General features: G+C 35.5%; 1 protein-coding gene across 14 annotated transcripts in view; it reads left to right on the forward strand.

Annotated features, from left to right (window-relative positions):
* The first annotated feature begins 267 nt into the window (after nucleotides 1–267).
* Nucleotides 268–20,478, forward strand: part of CHD2 (chromodomain helicase DNA binding protein 2) — a 137,436-nt gene continuing 117,225 nt past the window's right edge. For 4 of the 14 annotated variants that reach the window (XM_045067154.1, XM_045067165.1, XM_045067164.1 and 1 more), the window contains exons 1-6: nucleotides 268–404; nucleotides 2,716–2,784; nucleotides 3,337–3,423; nucleotides 8,798–8,867; nucleotides 13,530–16,664; nucleotides 17,017–17,149. In XM_045067154.1, the coding sequence (XP_044923089.1) occupies nucleotides 17,088–17,149 (62 nt within the window). In that variant the 5' untranslated portion in view covers nucleotides 268–404; nucleotides 2,716–2,784; nucleotides 3,337–3,423; ... (1 more) ...; nucleotides 13,530–16,664; nucleotides 17,017–17,087. The other 10 variants (XM_045067161.1, XM_045067162.1, XM_045067156.1 and 7 more) reach the window with 10 other exon arrangements.

Here is a 20,478-nt window from a genome sequence, read left to right on the forward strand (position 1 = left end):
GAGGAGGGAGTAAAGCCGAGAGAGGAGACGGGAGAGAGACACCACACACACACGGCACAAGATGGCCGGAGAGGCAGCAGCACCCCGAGCTGTCAGGCGCTCCGCCGCGGCCGCGGGGCCCGCCGGCCGGCGGGAAGCTGTGCCCGGGCGGCCCCGTAGGCCCGCGGGAGCGAAGCGGTCGTGGCTGAGGCGAGGCGGGCCGCGCGCGGGTGTCGGAGCCCGCGGCAGAGGCTCCCGGGGTGGCCGGGCCCACGACGCCGAAAGCGACGCTGCGGCAGCGGCCGCGGAGGCTCCCCGGGGCCCCGGCGGCTCGACCGGGCGCGGGCGGGAGGCTCGGGCGGTCGGCCTGGCGCGGAACGCGGGTGCAGCCGGCCAGGAGGTGCCGACAGCCGCGCTCGGACCCGGTGAGTGGTTCCCCGGCTCCTTTTATTGTCCTTTGTCCTTGGGAGGAAAAGCAAAATGTCCTTGAGCGCGCGAGCAGGAGGGGGTGGCGGGCCGGGCCTCGCCGGCCGGCTCTCCCCGGGCAGCCTCGCCGGCGTCGCCTGCTGGCTCTCCCGGCGGGAAGCGCCGGGCGCCGCGGGGCCGGGGCCGGGGCCGGGGGTTGCGCGGGGCCCCACGGCAGACCCCACGGGGGGCGGCCTCGCTGCCCGCAGCGGCCCGGCCGGGAAAGGGGCGGCGGCGGGTGACCGCTGGCGGGAGCCCGAAGGGGACCGCGCGAGGAGAGCCCCTTTCTGTCCGGGTGAGTTATTTTGATATTTAGGGTAAGGGAAAAAAATTCCTTTCAGATTCTCCAACGGGGGAGCTTTTTAACCTCTTTCCGGCGAGGCGGGAGCTCATCTTCGTGGTCGAATTTAAAAGAACAATGGAAGCCTGACTGCGTTTAAGCAAAAATAAAACTTGCTTTTTTTTTTTCTTTTTGGGTGTTGGCTTTTAACTCTTTCAGAGCCGATTTTGAAAACGGCTGCAGTGTTACAGATGAGAAGGTACTTGCTGCTGATTAAACCTCTGTGACGTTAAGGTTGTCTTTAAAAAAGAAATGCAAGTTGGGGAAGTGCCGCTGGTATTTCAGAAATTAGGAAGATAAGTTTACTATACCGTCTAGGCTGTTTAATGGAAATAGGTTTTCATTTCGGTACTAGACGATGACGTTTGATTAAGATAGTTTATTTTACCGACTAATTACGCCAGGATTAGTTGACATTCTCCTGTTTGAATAAGGCTTAAATAGACTGTTCGGTACTTTTTAAAAGGTCAGAAGGAGCCGTTATCTGTAACTTACCACACCTGAATGTTAGAACGTACTTGGATCAGTTCCTGGACTTCAAAAAAGTTGAAGTTTATCATTTTCTTATTTTTAACAATAATGTATGTTAGCACAAGCCATGGTTGGCAAAACTTTTGCAAAGGAATATTCTGACGCCAAATCTCTTTGTGAAGTTACTTTCTCGTAGTGTAAATATCAAAGTAGGACTGTTCTCGGTAATGGGAGATGAAGAGGAGCCATATTTGTTGCATTTGTTGCATGCATAAAAATCTAGATGTGCTTAAAACGGAACAGTATTTGAGTAATAAATACTGCTTTCTCGAAAATTTGCAGAGTCCTGTGTAGTTGAGTTTAAAAAATAGAGAGGGGATATAAGTTTAATGGTTTGAAGAACAAACCACAGATGCACAAACCTTTGTGTATTTTAGAATATATTTGTCTTCATTCTGCGGTAGCTCTTGTGTTGTAAAGGTGCAGATCTACGTAAAAATAGTGTTGGGCAGATTTACGTAGTACCTAGAAAATCAAAGGTACTGGTGTAATCCACTGTGTTTCTGATGGTATTTTTGTCAGTGAAATTGTTTTATGTTCCGAATAGCATTCATACAGTGCTACATGTTACATCAGTTGCGCATATCTTGATTTTACAGAATCTTTACCAATTTTGGTTTTTTAAAACAACATTTTTGAAATTTGCGAACACTGAAAGTAGTTTTAAATGTATATTCTGAAACTATTTTTTTCAGGCCCTTTTTTTGAATACCGAAATTCAAAATAATTGCTAGCAATTTTAACCTCGGAAGATCTTTTTACGGGAGAAATGGGGGAAGGGAGAGACTGAAAATGTTCAAGACCCTGGTTTGAAATTGTATAAAGGTCATAGATACTACATGTTTTAGACTTGCTTAAAAAACAAAGCTAATAGCACACTTGGTGAGATCAAGTAACTTGTGGTTTAAAAATTTAAAGTAACTAGTAGCCATTTTAACTTCACTAATTTCTCCTGGAGGAGTAATATTTAATTGCTCATAATTGCCAAAGGTATTTCTAGATGGCAGTGGGAATTTTAAGATGATTTCAAATGTGTTTAAAAACCGTAACTTTTTCCTTTGTTTTGTGTATTACCTGGCATCAAAAGAAAAATAAAAAAACAAGGTTATAATCCTAAATCTGTCTTGAGGATGTGAATTTTCTGGAGTTTATTTAATCTCAGTGCCTTAATATCTAGTGTTCATGCCACTAAAAGATGAGGAAAACATGGATTGATACATCATTAAGATAAGAAATAATTGCAACCTTAAATGTAAAGGTAGTGTGTGGATGAGCCGTTCCTAAATTTGTCCATAGATCATGTATTTGGAATATTTCTCATTGTTTCATCACACTGAAACTTTGGCCAAGAACTGTTCAAAAAATCAAAACATTGATCTCATCTTTTTTTTTTTTTTAAGGTAACTTACAAGATTAAAATTAAATTTGGTTGATGATGGTTCTGAACAAATACAGCTCTTTTATTTGAGGTAAGACGGTAAATTTTTATTACTTTCACACAGAAATAAGCCTGTTTGGTTTCTATTTTGCTCTTTGGTTTTCTAGGAAGTGGTGATTATGAGTAAACTAAATATCTGGAATAATTTTAAAAAGCCTTTAAACCTTACAATTGAATGAAGAGTATATGTGCTGAGCCATTGTAACTTAATGTGCCTTTTGAATAGTTTAAAATACTGAAGGTCTCTTAAGCCTTTGTTTAATTTTGGGAGCAAGAAAAGACTGATTATATTTTGAGAAAAATGGTGAACCAGAGATACTTTTTTTCTTTTTAATTCTCTAGTGTACTGTACAAACTAATTTTTTAAGTATTTAAAGAAATGAATTTATTGGAAAATTTGAACTAGGTACTATTCATAGTAGTAGATTATAGGGAAGAACAGTTTAAAAATCAAGTTTTGTGAGCATAGCTTTTAGTTTTTGTTTTCAGTTATATAATAAAAGTTTTAAAACAGTATTTGCTGTTCGTTGTTCCGTCAGTAAATTGTTTAGAATATTGGTGTGTTTCCCTCCCTCCCCCAAAGGTATGCCATTTTGAAGACTGAGAACCATGGAGTTTTATCCTTGAGTATAAAGGAAATATTCGCAGAAGTCTCTATTTTATACAGCAAGTAAGTAAACGTTTTATTTAGCATCTTAAATAGCTACCACATTTGAATAGGAAAATACCACTAAAGTTTGTCAATTAAACATAAAATATAGACTCTTTATATTGAAAAGGAGATGAGGAAAAAAGCCCATCAAATTCCTTTACCTTGTATCAAAGCACTTACGTATTCTATTAAAAGTTGATATCCGTAATTCATATCAGAGAGTAAGATAGTACTTTTTAGTAATATGCTGCTTCAGGATTATGGTTAAATCAGTTGTTGAGTTATCACAATCATATGTTTTTATAATCTGAAATTTTTTAGCCATTTTTTTGATGATATAGATCATGTTTTTGAAATGCCCTAGAATTTTGCATTTGCTGATCTCCAATTCTTAAAAGAACTATATCTTAAAAAGTGAAGATACTTTTCATATTTTAGTTCTTATTAGTGGATTTAATATATTCATTTTACCTATTTTTACGGTTTTGTTTTTAAATAGGTAGTAAAATGAGTTATCTTACAGGAAATTAGAATAATGCAGATCTAAAGAGATCTGTAATCCAACCTTGATAAAATTGTTTCTAAAGCGTAAAAGGGAGAAATAATTTTCAACGTGTATGGGATACTTTGACACTTAAAACTAGATATGTGAATGAAAAAAATTTGCTGATAATTTTCAAGAAATGTTTCTTACAAGTTAACACTGATCATGGAAATTGCTGCTAAGCTGATGCAGAGGAAATATGTATATACAGTAAGAGGTATCTTGGAAAATTTTAAGAACAGTCAAATAAGTAATACGAAGGCAAGCTTATCTTTGTCCTTGAAATGTGGAAAATCTTTTATCTCTTGATGTTGGCTTATTGTATTCATTGAAGTAGGTGATAAAGGTAATATTTTTATTGTATTTGTTGTAGCTTAATTTTTCCTTTTCAGTCATTTTGCAGTTTCACCAAATTTGTGTTTAGTGTGCAAAAGAAAACAATGTTAAGACTTGACTATAGTGTTTTTAAAGATCTAACATCATACAGAAAAAAATGAAGCATTTTTCATCTTAACCTTTAACATAAATGCCAAGGTTATGGTTTCTTGTATAGAAGTGATAGGATATTAGATTATTTTACAAATGTGGTTGGGCACTTTTAGAAAAATTGAGGAATTGGGCCTCTTAGACACAAATGTATGTGAAATATAATGTGATTTTAAGTTTAAGTCAGCAATAAATTTATAATGGGCTACCGAAGAAGGTACAATTTGACCAATTAAAATAAAAAATGAATGGATGAACATTAGATGTGTTAAGTGATGATTTTATTTTATTTTTTTTTTACTTCAGTATCAATAAATATGACCAAAATCTAAATGATACAGTAACTTCTAAATTAGTCCCCAATCTGATGGAGTACAGCTTCCCTTTTATCACCAGTAAGATAAAGGGTTATAGCAAATCACATTTTAAAAAGGTCTTACATCTAAGTCAACCCTCATGATGATGCTTATATTCAGTGTTCTGGTATTTGTGCTTGGGCCAAGCTTGTAAAAATGGGCAATACATTTGATGGGCAAAAGTAATGGACACGTGAGAGCAAATATAAATGTAGATACTATTTTAAATTCCCAAATTTCTTAAAAAAGTAACTTACTAGTTTACTACTGTATTTTGTTTCAGAACTGAAGTGATACTTAAATACTTTTATTTGGGCATTTGAACGAACTTTTGAATCATAAAAATCACCTATCGAATTGGTGACTAGGTTTCATTGCATTTGTTATTATGATACTATTAAAAAGTACCTGAAATTCCACAGAAATGAAAGCAGCCGTGCATGCCCATAGTTAATTACAAGATTTTCATGAACTTACAGGCTGCATTACGTGACATAGGTAACTTTGAGTATAAATTTTCTTTTAAGTTGAATTGTGTTATTTGTAGTTTTTTGATTATTTAAAAATTTGATCTGGACAGCCAATTAATTTATTTTCTCTCCTGAGATTTTTTTGTTGAGAGGCATAAGGGGAAAAAGATAATGAGAGGACATCTCCATCTTTGTTAATGAGGTGTGTGTGATAGAGTGGAAAATACAGCTGTGATTCAGCAATCAGGAGATGAACTTGTAAATGTAGATTAGCCCTGTAATCTCAACATTCTCTGTAGACATTAGTCTCCTAATCTACAGAAAATGAGTTTCTTATCTCTTAAGATACTTTAGCTCTTAATTGTGCGGTTAAAAATAACTTTAAAGGAGTATCTTAACTCCTTTATGCAAATTGGAGAATAGTTTTTATAATTTTTGCATTAGAAATTATGTGTGCTGTTTCTTTGAAGAAGTGGGTTGGGTAACATGAGACCCAGGTGATAGAGTATACCCAACTTTGTTGATGGTATGCATTCCAAAATATTAATATAAATGCAGATGTTAGAAGGTTGATTTTTAAAAAATAGTTAAGGTGTGAAATTTTATTTAAATAAGGGGGATTTAGAATGCTGCAGTAAAAAATTGTTGGATTTTCCCCCTAATGATTGAATATACTTAAAATTTAGTGTGTTTAATGTAACATTTGCATCTGGCTATCACAATTATAAATGAGGACTTATCATTTACGTGCTTGATATAATCGACTTCTTAAGAAATTTTTATGCCTCAAAGATACATATCTTCAATTTACCAGCTACTTTCCCATTCTTAGGTTGAGTGGCTCAATACAAACTTAGAATTTTCAAATTGGCTGTTATTTCTGAATGTAATTAACCTTTACAATTTAAATTCAGGGATGTTCTGAAGTTTATAAATAAAAACTGTATGACTTGATTGTTTTCATAACATTCAGGTGGCATGTTCTCTACAACCAGATGAAGTTTTGATTTGTACATTGTATAGGCTAGATCTGTGTTTTGGAAAATAATCCTTTGCTTTTTGAAATTAAGCTGTTTATTTGATAATGAATATTTCCCAAACAAGCAATTTATACCCAAATGTGTACTACATAATAATCATAATCATTTTAATTTAGATGATGAATATAGTTTGCTTAACTTTAATGGTTTCTGAGTTGACTTACGAATGTTAATGACTTTATTGCTACCTTATTTATGTGGAAGGTTTTATTTCAGAGTGCTCTCCGATTTAAATGTAAACATTGTTTTAAGGACTTTAACAGGTTAAAAGTTGATGTAATCTATACTTTAAGAAAAGCACAAGTGGGCTAATAAAGATGAGTCTTTGCCTTTTAATATAAAAAGGTCAGAATTCAAAATATACATTACACTTAAAATTTTATATTAAATGAAAATCTATAATATTGCAAACTCTTAAAGATAGGTAGGAATATGAGCACAATCCAGCTTTTGTAGTCTGCTTAAGCAAAACTTGGGTCCTTCCCACCCTTTTCAAAGGAAGGCAGAGTCCTGCTTTCTCTATTTTGGGGAAGGAGATGTTATGGTAGATTACATTGGTGTCAGTAATTTTTGAAGTGGTGCAAAGTGAGATCCAAGTCCTCTCTTGTTTTGGTGGAGTGAGGCACATACTCTCTCATAGGTAGCTTTTTAGTCACAATGTCGGACCAGTGTGAAGGATTCCCTCAGACATTCCTTTTGCCAGTGGATGTCAGTTCCACCTTTCTCTTAGGAGTTAAATTAGTTTAGTTCATTTGGTTGATTTAGTACTTGTTTTTGTTAACAAGCTGTATACCCTATTAAGGTCAGATTAAATTTGGAAGCTTAAAGATAAATAATGCTGTTTCTTGTAAATTGGCTTCATTTGTTAACTTGGTAGTAGTATATTTTAGCATCGTAATTCTTAGAGGTAATTTTGAAGCAGATCTTTGCTGTATTTCTTGATTAAGAGTAGTCTAAATGACTGAAGCGATTTGGATTTGGTAGTATAATTAGGAACTTGCCTTATAATTTGAAAATTTGAAATCTTAGTCATGGAATAGCATTTGAGTAGGTAACTTAAATCCTAAACTATCCTGCTTTCTAAAAAGCCTTAAACTACTACACTTTTTTTTTTTAAAGATTTTAATTATTTGAGAGAGAGAACTAGCACAGGCAGAGGGAGAAGCAGAGTTCCTAATGAATGGGGAGTGTGATGCAGGCCTCATCTCAAGATGCCTCCCCCATCATGACCTGAACGGAAGGCAGATGCTTAAACGACTAAGCCACCTAGGCACCCCAAATTATTTCCCTTCGGTATTAAACTTAGAGGTTTTTGATAGCTCTACATGTTATGATTATTAATTATACTTAAGAGCAGAGTGACTGAAAAAAATACATACCTTTATTCAGAGGGCATTTGAAACAAACCTCATTTTCCATGTATAGTTTATGAGGCATTTCTAACTAGAGAATAGCATGGATATGAGACTTTTGTTACCAGGTAGGTATTTTAAAAAAGTGTTAGTGTTGCTTGAGTAGGTCTCTACAGTTGGTAATAAAAGTAGTTTGAAATTTTGTCTAAGATTTCCTTTCTCTTTATCTTAAAATAGATTAAAGTACAGGATGATGTGAAATAAATATGATGGCTTTTAATGAGTGAGAAACATCATGGCAAGTGGGTAATGGAAGTTTTCTTTTAGAAATCTTGAAAGTGGGGCACACCTGGGTGGCTCAGTTAGTTAAGTGGCTGCCTTCAGCTCAGGTCATGATCCTGGGGTCCTGGGATTGAGCCCCATGTGGGGTTCCCTGCTTATCGGAGCGCCTGCTTCTCCCTTTCCTCCTCGCTTGTGCTAGCGCTCTCACCATCTCTTAAATCAGTGAATTAAAAAACAACAACAACAACAAGCCAACTCTTGAAAGTGGATTAGATGAACAACCAGAAAATTTGGATGATCCTGTACTGTTAAGTGATAGTTGGAGGGGCGCCTGGGTGGCTCAGTTGGTCAAGTGGCTGCCTTCAGCTCAGGTTGTGATCCTATGGTCCAGGGATGAAGCCCCACATCAGGCTCTCTGCTCAGTGGGGAGCCTGCTGCTGCTGTTCTGCAGTTCCGCCTTGCTTGTGTGCGCTCTCTGTCAAATAAATAAAATTGTAAAAAAAAAAAATAAAAAAATAAAAAGTGATGTTGGGCCCTGTTAAACAGCTAGTAGTATACCCTGATGGTCCATTAAATTTAGAAAGACCAAATATTACCTATTCTGTTGTAGTTCTTAGTGAATGAGTCTTAGGCATGGTTTTTATAGTAACTTAATCTACAGGTGAGCTGTATATAGTCAGATTTAAAATTCTCGGGGTTAGAACTTACTTTCTGTTTGGACTGTTTTGTTTGTAAATACATGTATGTCTTGGTCTTCTGGTTGATGATTCTTGTTTTGAAATTCTGGAATAAATCATGGCATTTTAGTAGTCTATTTTTTAATCTTCCTTGCATAAAATTATATTCTTTTTGTTTCCTGCAGAAATGTGACTCCAGAGACTGAATTCTCTAAAGGGCCTGTACAACGTAGTAGATGTTGGTGGAAGCATTTAGTAAGTTCTATTTAATTTTCATGTTTAATCTGTTTTTAAATGAAAAGTGACTTTGGAAATTTGAATAATTGAGTCAGAGTTCTAGAAACATAAAGGGATTTAGTGAAGCTCAAAGCAGAACAAAAGTAAAAAATCTGGTTAGATATGTGTGAAGCTGATTAAAGTTTTGCTTGTTTATTCCAACCTGTCATTTTCTTTCTTAAACTCTGATGGAATGCAAAGTAACCCACATATGAACATCCTTCCAGCATTTCACCCTAGAATTAGGTGGTGGTAAAGTCATCCCCCCATGTTTGTAAATAAAGTTTTATTGGAACACAGCTAGGCTCTTTCATTTACACATTGTTTGTGTTTCTTTTCCCACTGTAGCTGCAGAGTTGAGAATAGTTGTAGCTAATGGTCACAAACCCTGAAGTAATTACTACCTTGTTCTATAAAGAAAGCTTACCTGGCCTTGTCCTAGATCCATCAGCTTAATCCTTCCTGTGTAGAACTCAGAAGCCCTTGGGTTTTCCTTTGGTAATAGAACATACTTTTAATGGATTTCAGTGTAACAGTTTTAAGATATAAAGTAATTCTGACCTTTCCTTAAAAAAAGTTGTGTTATGCCTTTAAAAAAGGTACAACAGAAAGTTCTTTTCACAGTGAGATTATGCTTTGATTTTAGAAGACTTGGTTACTACTGCTGTGTGACATTCTAACACCCAACATGAGAAAAAGTGAGAAGAGAGTGTAGAAATGAATTTGGAGGATCCTCCAAAGGATTTATTTATTATTGACAGGACTTTATAGGTATGATTATTACATCCTCTTTCATAAATATTTTGAGTCCTATTTGGGGATGTAGATTTTAGAAGATAATTTTGTTCCTCATTAGTACGTAACTTCCATTGTATAATGGCTACTAGGTCCCACAGAAGGTGAAGTTCTGGGTTTCATTTTTTTTTTTAAGTTTTTATGGGGATAGTGAGGCCAGAGTTGAAAACTTCCTGATGTACAATTATTGATCTCATGTCTCATATTTTAAAGTGATTAATTGCCTGGCATAAAGTGGATGCTCAATAATTATGTTATTTATGGTATATCATTTCTGTTAAACATTATTTGTCAACTATTGGCTTAGGTCTAATTAGAAAACCATTATTAAAATAGAAATTTTAATCGTTAATTATTTTTAATGTGTCTGAAAATGAAAACCTTGACTCAGTAAAGAGTAAAAGGGACAAGAAACTACAACTTCCAGTCTCTTAACATGTACATGTCAGATTTTAAACTAATAATAGGGACAACGGGAAAGATTTGATTTGATTGTAAAACCTTAGATGATTCTTAGTTACCATAATTCATCTTACTCTCTTGGTGATCAACATTTGGCTGGTCTTTTTAAAATAAGTTTGTGGTTGGTTTTTATGCCTACTGTATTTAGCACCCAGACTTATATTGTAATTCTATTGAGGATTCAAGCTACTTTTTATAATAGGACACCTGTGTGAGTTCAGTATTAAATATTTTCAGGTTTAAAGACCAGCACAAAGAAGACTGTTGTCAAGTCATAAGCACCAAGAATCTTAATTACATGATGGGAAGGATCAGTTTCTGCTTATCATTCTTTTACATGCTTTTGTCCCTTTGGTTTTGCAATAACTATTTGAGTTTCAAAGTGACATACATTAACAACTTATTGTGACCTTTTTAGAGCCATCTACTTTTAAAATTAAGAATCATTAATCATTTCTTTTTCCTTGTTCCCCTCCCTATCCCCCACATTTTTTGGTGGTATTAAAAATGGGAGTTGCTGGGAAGTAAAGATAAGGAGGTGGCTTATGCTTATTTTAGCAGAGCCCCTTGTAAACCCAATTCAGTAAAGAATCTCATTTCAGCTTCCGTCACTTGCTTGCATTTCAGCTGACTTACTTTATTTTACAATATCTTTGATTTTGGAACAAATGTACTGAATTAGAATTTAAAAAGAAGACCGTGTCCAATTTTATATTTTTAAATTTCTGGATGTACAGTACTTAGGGATTTTAAGAGATAGCTGTTAGTACCTTCTTACCATAGAAACCTTTACTTATGCTTTTGGGAATTTTCTTAGAACAGTTTTCCTTAAAAAGAAGATCTCAACTATGAACAGCAGGGTGGAAAAATTCTACCTGTTTATAGAATAAGCTTGAAGCCTGTATGTAAAATATACAAAAGATCTAGGTCTGTTTGATGATGGAATTCTAGATCAAACCATCATCATTTCAGTATGTCTGCAGTAATTCACAAGTTACTGGAGAGATTATTGATAATCTCTAAATCTAAGGCTTTGATATCTGAACCATACTCAGTTTTCTGTACCAATGTTAATGCATGATTAAATTCTCTTTAAAGCAGAAAGTATCTTTAAATAGTTGACCCCCTTTATCCAATGGATTTTTCAGAGGTCTTGTTATTGGAATATAAATTATTTTGATTAGTAAGTTTAGTTTTTAGATCTCCATGTACTTTGGTTATTGTGTAGTAGCTGAATAACATTTATTGAGGTCCTTCTATATGCCAGGTAATGTAAAGCTGTAAATGTACTAATTTAATTCTCACTACTGCCACATGAGGTAGGTACTACTATTTCTGTTTTACAGATGAAGAACTGTGGATTTTGTTACTAAGAAAAGATCCAGGCTCACAGAATTCATGCCTACTTTCCTTTTTATTTTGTAACATAAATTTGCTTATTTGCAAATTTAGTCTTTTCAAGAATTTGGAATTCCATGAAAGTAAATGGCTTACTCACAAATCCCTCATTGATTTTTTTTAAGGTATTTTGATGCTTGACTGAGCACTTTTGCATATTAATAAAATTCTCACTTCTTACTTTTCATTGGCTTTATAGGAGTGCAAGACCGATTATGACTTTTTAATGTCACAAGAGTTGTTTGCTCCTGTGGCATTTGTCTTTTTTTAGTTGTCTTAAACATGTAAGGTGATAGAATATCAATATGCTAGTATTTTGTAACCTCTTGTTACACAAACTATTGCATTTTATTGAACAATTTTAGAATGATTTTAATGTCATTAGGTTTTCTTTTGAAATTTTTTTAAAGTAATGATTTTAAAAGGAAATTTCAGTGTCCTGGACAAATTTTACCTCTTGTCCTGTGGCAAAAGAATATAAATCATTGCGTTAATCATTTAATGTACTAAACTGAATACATTTCACTTAGCCATTGAAACAATTAAAACTTGTTATCCGTACATTAGTGTCATTGTTGATCCGTAATCATGTTTACATCTCCAACTTTATTTAGAGCTTGATCTTGCAATGTAATAACAGAGATTGGGGAGAAATTAATATAAACAGTAAAAGAGAAATGATGGTACTTTTATTTTTAATACTTCTGTATAGTAATATATGTCCGTTTTAGGGAATGAGTAGTTCAAATGGAAGATACTTCATTGATATGAAGAATGGATGAGTTGTGTAGTTCTTACTTTTGGTGGAGAGAAACCAGTAAAGTATGTTAAGGAGAAGCATCTTATATTTGATGTTTATTACTGATGTGACACTCAATTTTAGTCGTTTTTTTAGTATGAGTGGTAGTTACCAAGTAGTTTACTACTTGTTAGTAGTTATCAAGTAGTTTGTTATCAAGTAGTTTACTTAAGTAGATATTTATTTTGTGTATGTAGACAACAGATCCTAATTATAGTTTAGGAGATAAGATTTAAGTACCTGAAGAGCAAAAATGCCTTATATTTAATAATCTAGTCACCTAGACTTTATGTGTACAAATTTAGTTTGAGAGCTGCAAAATTGATGAAGACCAGAGTTAAAACTTATCTTTGCAATTACGTTTGCTCATGATGGATCAGATCATTTAATAGTAGAATATCCTGGCTTCCCACTTAGTCCCTTTAGGTCAAATTATTTAAGTAATGGATTTGTTTCTCTATGAGGAACATTTGATAACCTCGGCAACAGAAGTATTTTACTTGCACTTAATTTGAAATCTGATAGCAATTTATGGCAAATACCAAATAAGCCACATAGATATTTTACATTTTTATCATTTTTTTCTGTAGTTGGCTACATATTTTTTCTGTATTCTCAAATAAGTTGCTGAAGATGGTGGCATCTCTTTTGGCCATTTGTGTTACCTAAACAGAATTAATTAACATCTGTTGAACTGGAAAACCATGGGGTTATACACTGCCTTGGTTTTTTTTTTTTTCCCCCCTTAATCTCAAAATTCTTTTCCATAATTAGTTTTATTTGAAGAAGTTTGGAAAGTTTTCTGCATTGAGATTTAGAATACATAGTGTTGCTATAATTTAGCTTTCCAGGATTTTGAATTTTTGTTTTTACTTCTCAATGTTGACAGTGTAACAACATTAAGTATGTAAAATTTGACTATTCACTGCCACTTTTTTATAGTTACATATGTATCTGTGACAGTAGAAGAACTTTGTTACTCACTTGCAGTCTTGCCATGATCCTCTCCTTGAGAAGTGTGTGTAGAACATAGAAACTTTAATACAGTTTTATAGTTTAAAGCTGTTACAAAATTAAAACTTTGTGTATGGTAAGAGTATCTTCAAGGTGGGTGGATGTTCTCTGTTTGAAGGAATAAGATTATCGGTATTCCAACAGCATTTTTTTCTTTCAATGTTTTCATCAAGCACCCAGTCAGCTTGAAGAGTCTCACATGGACCCTACCACTGAGAAAACAAGATGGCAGTCCACTATGGGGATTTGAGGAAAATGGATTAATACAAGAGTGCTGTGATAATACACAACCAAGACAGGGTTCTTTTAACATGGATTTCATGAAATGAAGACATAGGTTTCTTACCCAGCACAAATGGACAGTGGATTTGACTTTCTAAAGACTTTTTGTATCCCTAAATCAAGTACATTCTTGACAATTGGAGAAGAAAGATGGCACAGTAACACAGATGTTAGTTTGTATGCCTGGAAATTTTTGCAGTTGGATTTGTATGAGTATGATCTTGTGGAATGTTAACTTTAATAAAATTTCTTACACTTTAAAATTTCTCAGTTTGGGCTTTTTTTTTTCAAGCCGAAGTTTCATTAAATGTTCAATTACTGCCTTAACACTTTGACTTTTACAGTTCCCCAGCAGTAGGTATACTGAATAAAGCTGGTAAAATGGAAATGGTGTGCTGAAAGAGGGTTCACTTGGTTGATAAATATTTGTCTTTTTTCACAAAGTTGTGGAAATTTGTGCATTAAGAGATGGTGGTTTGGTTGAAATGCTATTTTGAGCTTTCTTGAAACATCTTGGAAAATAACTTACCAAGGGGTAATAATAGGAACTTTAATTTGCCATGAGATTGTAATAAGCTTATAAAACAAAATGCCTTTTGCCTCAAAATTCAGAATGAGTGATAAAATATTTTTATGAGTTATTTTGTGTTGATGGAAAAGGTCTCTCTTACCTATGCTTTTTAATATTATGTTTTACAGTAGAATATTCACCTGAACCTTTAAACTGGTGCCTCTTGTTGTTTTAGTGGTTAATATCAGGAAAAGAGGTATTGGGTTTATATGGAAGTGTCCTTAGGGTATTTGTAAAAGGATTTAAGATTTTGGTGGCAATAATGTCTATAATACATTTTATGTAAATATGAAGGTAGGACTTTATCTTCTATTTTTCTTACTCTGCTTAGGAATTTAAATAAATCCTGCCGTGTCGTAGATTGTTTGAATTCTAGGTGAATGCTACTGTTCCATTTATTGATAATTGACTAATACCAGTTTCAGTAACAATGATAAAAGTGGGATAGACTTCATTTTGATAGACCAAATGACTTGTTTATTGTATTTTCCCATTATACAGATAACAAGGAAGAGTTCAGGTTGCATTCTTTTTTTTTTTCATGAGAAATAATCATTTTGTGTGACTAATGCCAAATACCATAGTGTACACATCTCTGATCAATACATGTGCAATATTTATTCTCATTAAGTGATTTGAGGTGGTTGGTCTGTATAAATGAAAAGTGGACTTTTGGATTTTGATTCTGGTAGAAAATTTAATGTTTTGTAGAAGGTATAGAATTGAAACTAGGTTTTGATTATGGATTTTACTACCTAGATGCAACATTGTTGGTCTTGTTAGGTATAAACCTAAAATGGGTTTCTTAAATGAGGCGAGGACATTGTTCTGGTATACTAAAATGTAAGTAAGGAAAGTTGATTTTTTTTAGATGCGTGAATGTTTTCTTGGGGTGCTTTTTGAGAGAAATGTGTTAAATTGTTTGTTTTTTGGCATTAGTAGTTATATTGTTTCCATAGATCTCATGGTTTTGGTATTTAGGAGAATTTGTCTTGTGACATTACTTTGATAACTTGCCATCAAATAGGACCAATTGTTACTAACTTGCCATTGTTGGAATGGGTATATGCTTTAGAATTTGATTTGAAATAAAAGGTAATGGTTGGGATATATGTGTGTTGTATTGGTTTGAAGGTGGAGTTTCTTGGGTTTATGTTAAAGGGTGTACATAGTAGTTCCATGCTCTTGAATTTAAGAACTTTGTTTTGCCTGACTGTGTGAAGTAAATTCATCGTGGTTATGAGGATTTTTTGGTGAAGTGTGCAAGGTTATATATAATGGGTTAAAGAATTTTATTTTAAGTTTAAGGAAAGATTGAGGTCCTTGGGTAAAAGCTAGTTGCATTAATTTTTTGCTCTAATGCAACTGAACACTAGGGAGGCGCTGTTGAGTTGTACCCCTTTTTCCAGTTGGGATGGAAAATTCCCCCATAAACTTTGTCATTAGATAATTTTTAGGCTTCATAAAGAAGGCAAGACTTGAATTTAATTTATGAAATTGAGGTTTTGCTTTTGTTTAGAAACCATTTTACCCATGGGGGGGTTAATTTTTAAAGAGATTAATACTTAAGCTTAGCTTTATATTCTCTAGGAATTATCCCTCTTTCAAAATGGCTTGATAAAACACCACTTCCTGTCCAGAGAGGAAGTTATTTTAGCTCAAGGACTGAAATATTTAGCAGATCTTTAGACAAAAGGAACAAATTACATTTCTCTCTGGCTTAAAAAGGGTGCTTGAGCCAGAGGGGGTTAAGAAACCCTCCCTCCTCCCCTTGATGGGGTGGTCTGGAGGGGCAGGGAGGTGTGGGGGTAGGGGTCCTCAGGCTCCCTGGGATGGAGGATCTTTTTTTTTCTTCTTTTTTTTTTTTTTGGTGGAGATGAAGGGGTGGGTCTATGGTACATCACCTGAGTTGTGGGGTAAATGTAGAGAGTGTCAATCAAAGGCAGAGCTCTCAGAGCTGGGAAGGAGGCTCTAGATGGCGGCTGTGCCTTAGAGAGAGCGCGCTCTGCTCCCTGCCTTCGCCTCACTTTACGCAACTTTCCCTAACTTTCGGGCAGCCTCAGGGGGCCCCCGCAGCCCCCTGCCTCTCCTAGTGACTTACTGGGGTCGATTCGAACCTTTTTAAGGGAGAAAAGCAGCTTTTAGGAGCTTTCTTTTCGTGCCTTGTTGGAAAGAAGCAGCCGTACTGAGAGCCCAGGTCGTTGTTTTTTCCAGCTTAGAAGCCATGGCGCACCTCCATTTTTGTGCGCTCTCCTAATGAGGTTTTTTTCCTTCCGGACCCGTTTTAGTATTAATTGTTGCTTTATTTTTTTGGCCAGTTAACATATTGGAGGATTATTTTATTTATTTTTCGTTTTTGTAACGGAGAATTTTGTTTTTATTTTTAATTATTTGGGATCTGATATTTTTCTACTACTAGATAGGACTCTTGCTTTGGACCTACTACATGGATCAGGTAAGTCCATGATCGTTAGTGATAATTTTAAAGATTTATATGTATAAGTTCGCTTTATTTTCTGTAAATATGAGAAATTCCTGGATGACGCAATAAGATACAGAGATTGTTATTTGTATCCAGTGTGTTACTTTGAGAAACTTTCCTTATTGATAGTGATGATTCTCCCTGTTCGGTTTATCCGTTTTGGTTTTTTTTTTTTTTTTTTTAAGGAAAAAATAGAAATATTTTGTTTTTTGGTGCTTACCGCTGTTGTGTTATAAGAATATCGTTACATCGTCAGGACTTTGTTCCTGATAATAAAAACCATCCATAGAAGCCGGGACCTTACCTTTCTTTCAACTTTTGACAGTAAATACCTGGGCACAGGACTTCAAAGCAAACACAGATTCCCCCTCCCCCTTAATATTTAAGAATTAAAAGATGATGAGAAATAAGGACAAAAGCCAAGAGGAGGACAGTTCGCTACACAGCAATGCATCGAGGTATGAGCTATCAACTTTCTTCCTTTTTTCTTTTTTTTGGGGGGGAACCTCAGCTTACATTGTTTACCTTGACAGACAGGGAAAGCTGTCTGTTTTATTTTAAGTATTTTACTAATTTGGATTCGTTTTTTAAAGCGTGACCTTGAGATTGCTAATATGCCACACCCTAATTTTTTGGTAGCAATTTATGAAAGTTGAGTTGTGACTTAAGGCCTCTTACAGCAGTCAAAAGGTAAGGTACCTTTATTCAAAGGGGCCTTTCCTGTAAACTACAGTTTTTCTGTTAATAAATTTCAGTTTTTAGGTTTTTGTGCTGTAGAAAAATGACCTTGTCGGTTTAGCCATTGCTGCATTGCACCATTTTACATACAAGGCAAATTTTTTCTTTGAAGAATCTAGGATACCCAAACTTGTAACTGAAGGCCATAGAGGAGCCTTGTGGTAGTAAATTATAGTAAATAGATGTTTGAGAAAGTTATATGAATGAAAAAATGTACATTTTAAAATGAAATTGCAAAAAGGACTCTTTGACTGATGCCTCTCAGTTTATATTTTTACTTGACTCTATATTTCTTTTGATACTCTTGACATTTTAGGAAATTTTGATAAGATTTATCAAAACCTTTACTCCATGGTTATAGTTCCTGCATTTATGAAATCAAACCTGTGATCACAGAAATACTGGAATACTCTTAATATACTTCTCTTTTGTGTTTGTTACTGTGATTATATTTGTATATTTTGCATTTAAAATATTTTAAGGTTTGCATTTATATGCTTATATTCAGACAGTGCTTTCTGCTTGGTAGATATGTAGTATCTTATTCTTGCATTTTAGTTGTAGCTGCTTTAAATTTATTGATTTATTTTGACAGAGTCGCCTGGAATGCTTTATCTTCTGAAGCTTACAAATATACTGTTTGTTCAGATCACGATTTGTTTCACATTTGTTGGAGTATCGTAGTGACTAAGTAATAAAGCTTCTTAGACATTTTGTTGTATGATCTGTATATTAATTTTGAAAAGTACATATAAATGCATTTCTTGATGTGTGTTCTTACAAATTGTCATGTTATGAATTTTAAATCCTACAGTTAAGGATGTGATTGGTTATATGATCACCCCCCCCCAGTTTTGCTTTTACTTTTTTAATTTTATAGAAGTAATATACTTTATTACTAGGTTAGTGAATTTGAAAGTTTTGAAGTGGTTTATTACAGATGTTGAAGTTTATGTTTCATTATACTTAATCTATTTTGACTCTTGCTTCTAAATCCACATTCTTTTGCAAATTGAGTTGTCATACAGTTTGGACTGCTGTCTTTTTTGAACTGAATTACCCATGTCATTACTTAGGTTTGATTTAGAACAGAAAACTTCTTTCTCCACTAATCCTGAGCTGATTTTTCTGAAAAGTAATGGCAATTTGAAGAAATAGGAATCCCCAGGTGTATTTGACAAATTATTATAGATTCAGTACCTAAAATTGTTACTCCCTTGAGTATGTATGATTTGCATATTCTCACATAGGTTTTGGCTTTCTTATGCAAGGTTTGTGGTTAACGTCATTGATGAGGCTGCCTTCTAATTTCAAAAATTAAGCAGTGTTGCTATTTTTTTTAAAAAATAATTTACTGCCTAGAAAAGTTACTTGGAAGTTGTCATGCATTTACCTATTGGCAGTGGGGTTATGGTTAACAAGGAAGCATGTACTGTACTTTTAAATGCACTTTGTCAAGTAATTTGATTCACATAGCTGATGGATGTTCAAAAATAATCCGAGAGATTCCTTGAAGATGGGAGTTTAAAATTCCTTACCCAAAATTGCATACCTTAATACATGTACATAATTATGACATCACTTCCTTTAAAAATTGTAAAGCTTAATGGGATGCTAGTGGTGTTTATTGTGGTAGATTAATGTAATTTTTAGGAAGTTAAAGTTCAGGAGACTGGTCAGGTACTAGTACTTGGTTCCAGTCTTTCAGAATTTCTTTGTAAGGACCTATTTCAATGGCACAAAGTCTAATATTTAGGGAATACTACAAAAATCACTTGTAGCCTGGGCCACAAGAGAGGAAGGGAGGAGTTTGTAGGTAAAGTAAATTTTGTTCTGAGAATTAGTTTAGGATCTGAAAGGATTGAGTGCGAGTTTAGGTAAACCTGATACTTGACTGTTTTTGGAAATAAAGCAATGACTTTAAGTTTGTTATTCCTGTATTTTGTGAATGATTTTAAATTTATGTGTTGTATATCGTGATTTCTGAAGATTAAAAAGTTCACTTTCAAAAATACCATTTTAAATACTTGAGAAATCTGTAAAGTTTTTAAATATTTAAAAGTTTTAGTGAAGGACGTATATATAGAACTGTATGCTACGTACTTCTTACCTAAGTAATTGGCAGTTTGGGGGTAACTTCAGTAATACTAAAAAATGGAGACAGGAGAGAAGGGATGTGAATGGAACTGTGCACACAAAGAGTTCTGTGTGTTCTAGGACGCTGCGTTTGCAATTTTACCTAAAGAACTGAGACAGTTTATTAAATTTACCTCTAAATCGTCTGCCTTTGAACCAGATTTATTTTGACAAGCTGCGGTGCGGGCAAAATCTGCTTTTTAATCAGCCTTTTAGCAGTTACTCTAAGATCGTGGGGCTAATTAGAAATGGCATTATGCAGTTGCTTGTGGACTGAACAGGCAGTTTTTAAGTGGCAGCCATTTTATGATGCTGATAATTCTTAAGAATCGGGATTTTTGAAAATACTGAAAATCGAATGGAAACTTGAAATATCAAAACTCCTTTCCCCCTCTCCCACCTCCCCTTTTTTGGTTCTCTGATGTTAAAATAAAGGGCAGCTCGGTAGTTAGCGCAGGCAGCAGCTCTGTGAGCCCCTGGCATCTTGGTGCAGGTCCAGCTCAGTCACAAAATGGCTGTTCCTTTGTGCCGCAGCGCTGACAGACATACTGCATTGCACTGTGTACTCGCCAAACAGCAGGAAGTTGCCGTGCGGAGTTCAAAGGCCGGCCGGCGCCGGCGCCTGCTGCTGATTGGTTGTGCGCACGCCTGGTAACAGCGGGTCAACAGCGGCGGCCTCCGGCAGGTCCCGCCCCGCGACGTAAGGCGCGTCGCCTCGCTCCTGGGAGGAGCGAACGCAGTGACGTTGGGCTGCGTGCGCAACCAGGGTTCTTCCTCTTCGTCTAGCGAGCCAGCAGCCTTCGGGGGCGGGGGTAGGGAAGGGAAGGGGCCGAAGCTCTGGCTGGGACTTTCCGGTGGGCGGCCTCTCCCCTGCCGATTTCGCCTCTGGGAGTCTGCGCCCTTCCCTCTAGCG

Source organism: Mustela putorius, unplaced genomic scaffold, assembly GCF_011764305.1.
Source record: "Mustela putorius furo isolate JIRA1106 unplaced genomic scaffold, ASM1176430v1.1 tig00003875_pilon_pilon_pilon, whole genome shotgun sequence".
Lineage (NCBI taxonomy): Eukaryota > Metazoa > Chordata > Mammalia > Carnivora > Mustelidae > Mustela > Mustela putorius.